General features: G+C 39.4%; 1 protein-coding gene across 1 annotated transcript; it reads left to right on the top strand.

The window, feature by feature from the left end:
- The first annotated feature begins 1,313 nt into the window (after positions 1-1,313).
- LOC129756516 (antigen 5 like allergen Cul n 1-like) lies at positions 1,314-2,298 on the top strand. The gene is made up of 2 exons (XM_055753425.1): positions 1,314-1,632; positions 1,703-2,298. Exons 1-2 carry the CDS (start codon positions 1,348-1,350, stop codon positions 2,174-2,176), a joined length of 759 nt encoding a protein of 252 aa, XP_055609400.1. The 5' UTR covers positions 1,314-1,347; the 3' UTR covers positions 2,177-2,298.
- Positions 2,299-2,520: the final 222 nt, after the last annotated feature.

Below are 2,520 nucleotides of genomic sequence, written 5' to 3'. Positions count from 1 at the left end.
AAAACTATGATTTTTCACGAAAAAATCTGCAATTTTTTATCTGTAAAATCTCCTCAAAGTAAAAAAAAATAAAAAGAAAAACGTTGGGGTCTGGTATTTTATATGTTGAAATAATGTTCCAAATTTGAAAAGAATCGGATAAGTAGTTTTCAAATGACGATGTCCACGGACTTTAAAAATGTGCTTTCGAGAAAAACGCGTTTGAAGTTTCTGCTCTTGCTTTCTTGCAGTATAAGATAGGAGGAGATAAAGGCCTATAATTTCTACAGTTTTGCTTCAATTGACTTGAAAATTTGACACAACATTCTTGAAATGTTTAACAATAAGAAAATAATAAAATAAAAAAATCGATTTTTTGAAAATGTTAGACCCTACCCCCCCCTTAACATGCCAAAAAATTTAAATAATTTAAAAATGGCGTAAAATGTATGCTTTTAAGTGAAGAAAATCTAGAATTAATCTGTTTAAAAAAAAATAGTGTTAAATTGACACTCAAGAGCGGATTAGGATTAACAAATGATTTTTATATTTAAAATTTCTGTTTTGGACAGTTTAGAGTTTTATTTATTTCCCTGATTAGATTGCATGTTCAAAGTGTTGCTACCCGTCCGAGATTGAACAATCAACTCTTCTTATTGGTCACCGTTAGTTGCCAATGGCACAACTACTGACATGAAAATGCTAATGTAGTTGTTTTTTTGTTTCGAGATAACCGAAACAATAAAATAGTATGTTCTTTTTTGCAGATACTCGTTGCCCTGAGGGTCAGAACATTCGATTCCAATTAATTGATAAGTATATGGAAATTTCTATGCAATCAATGCTTGGAACATTAGAATGATTTAGAAATAGGACTGACTATTATTATTAGAAGTTCGAAACAGATAAAAATTAAATGTAGGAACGTTTTAAAAAGTTTCAAATATTTATTTTTGGCTTAGGAGAGGTCTGATATTTTCAAACTTTCGATTTTTTTATGATAAAACAGTCACATGGCATGAGTCTCATACGCAATGCTCAATAAGGCGCCAGCGATGAATTACAATCTAGTTATCAATCCTGTTCCACATTAACGGGCTGGTATGAATTCCGAGCCTTGTTCCCGAGCTGGTAATTATACGGTTCCCAAAATTAGCGCATGTTGATCAGATTAGCATACAATTCAATTGCAATTTGAATGTGAGATGGAATCGATTTTGATGCGAAAAGTGCAATATGAAAAGTTGCGGGATAAATGTAGAAGCAATTAACATCGTTGTTCGGATTTCCCTTATCTGAGATGTTCGATTCCTTATAAAATGAGACCTACTAGCGAGGATACGTGTTAATCAAGTCGAGAGGCTAAAAATGATCGCGCAACGTTTGGGTTTGGTCCTGGGAGCGGTTTTGGCTGTTCTAGTCCTGGAGGTAGCTGGACAGGATTATTGTGACAAGAGTCTGTGTCGTCCTGGTCGAACGCACATTGGATGCGACAATCCGGACCAGCTGGGTCCAAAATGTGTCGATGGAAAGCAGGTTGAGTTCGACGATAAGCTGAAGCAGCTGGTCCTGGACACTCACAACAACTATCGGAACATGGTGGCCAAAGGTGAACTTCCGTGGCTCAACAAGGCGGCCACTTTGGGTGTTATGGTGAGGATTGTTGGGTTGAAATTTTAAATTTCTTATTTCAAGAACACTATTTTGCTACGAAATTTTAAAGCAATGGGACGACGACCTGGCCTATCTGGCTCGGCTCCATGCCAACAGGTGTAGCAAGGGGCACGACGAATGCCGAAACACCAAGAAATATCCTAGCGCCGGGCAGAATTTGGCCATGCGAGGTTCGTCTTCGGACAAGGAGCCGGACTATGCGGTTGAGATTCCGAAGCATATCGAACTGTGGTGGAAGGAGAAGGATGCCGTAACTCAGGATCAGATCGATGAATACTACAGCAAATCGGGAACCGGTCACTTTACCCTGCTGGCCAGAGATAAGGCAAATCGGATTGGGTGTGCCATGGTTTGGTACAAGGATGGCAGCTGGTATCGGACCCGGATGACCTGCGATTATTCGTACACCAATATGATCGGGACACCGGGCTATACTTCCGGGGAGCCGTGTTCCGGGTGCAAGTCTGGATGCGATAAGAAGTGGGACGGACTGTGTTCCAAGGATGAGTCTTATGAGTATTAGGCATCTGGTGAATCGCATGTAAAATATATTTATGGATTTATCTGCGAAATAAATTTCTTATCGTACATGTATAGAAATGAAATTGAAAAAAAATAATGTAATGGAATTGTTTTTTAAACACATACAGTTTGTAATTTGTTTATTCAATCATCAGGCCAAGTATAGCTTCCAGTAGCGCACCTCAACATCCGTGGCTATCTCGTCAAGGTTTTCACCCTGACGGTAACCGTGGTGCACGAATTTCTGCAGCTTCCCCCACTATCTCTTGTGTGAGGGCGTTATATTCCGAGCTCTTTATCTGGGAGCCGCGTTGGAGCTCGAGGATCATCTCGCCGGAACGAGTT

This window comes from Uranotaenia lowii, chromosome 3 (genome assembly GCF_029784155.1).
Source record: "Uranotaenia lowii strain MFRU-FL chromosome 3, ASM2978415v1, whole genome shotgun sequence".
NCBI lineage: Eukaryota > Metazoa > Arthropoda > Insecta > Diptera > Culicidae > Uranotaenia > Uranotaenia lowii.
Note: the sequence above shows the minus strand (reverse complement) of the source record. Positions and strands in the feature narration are given on the sequence as shown.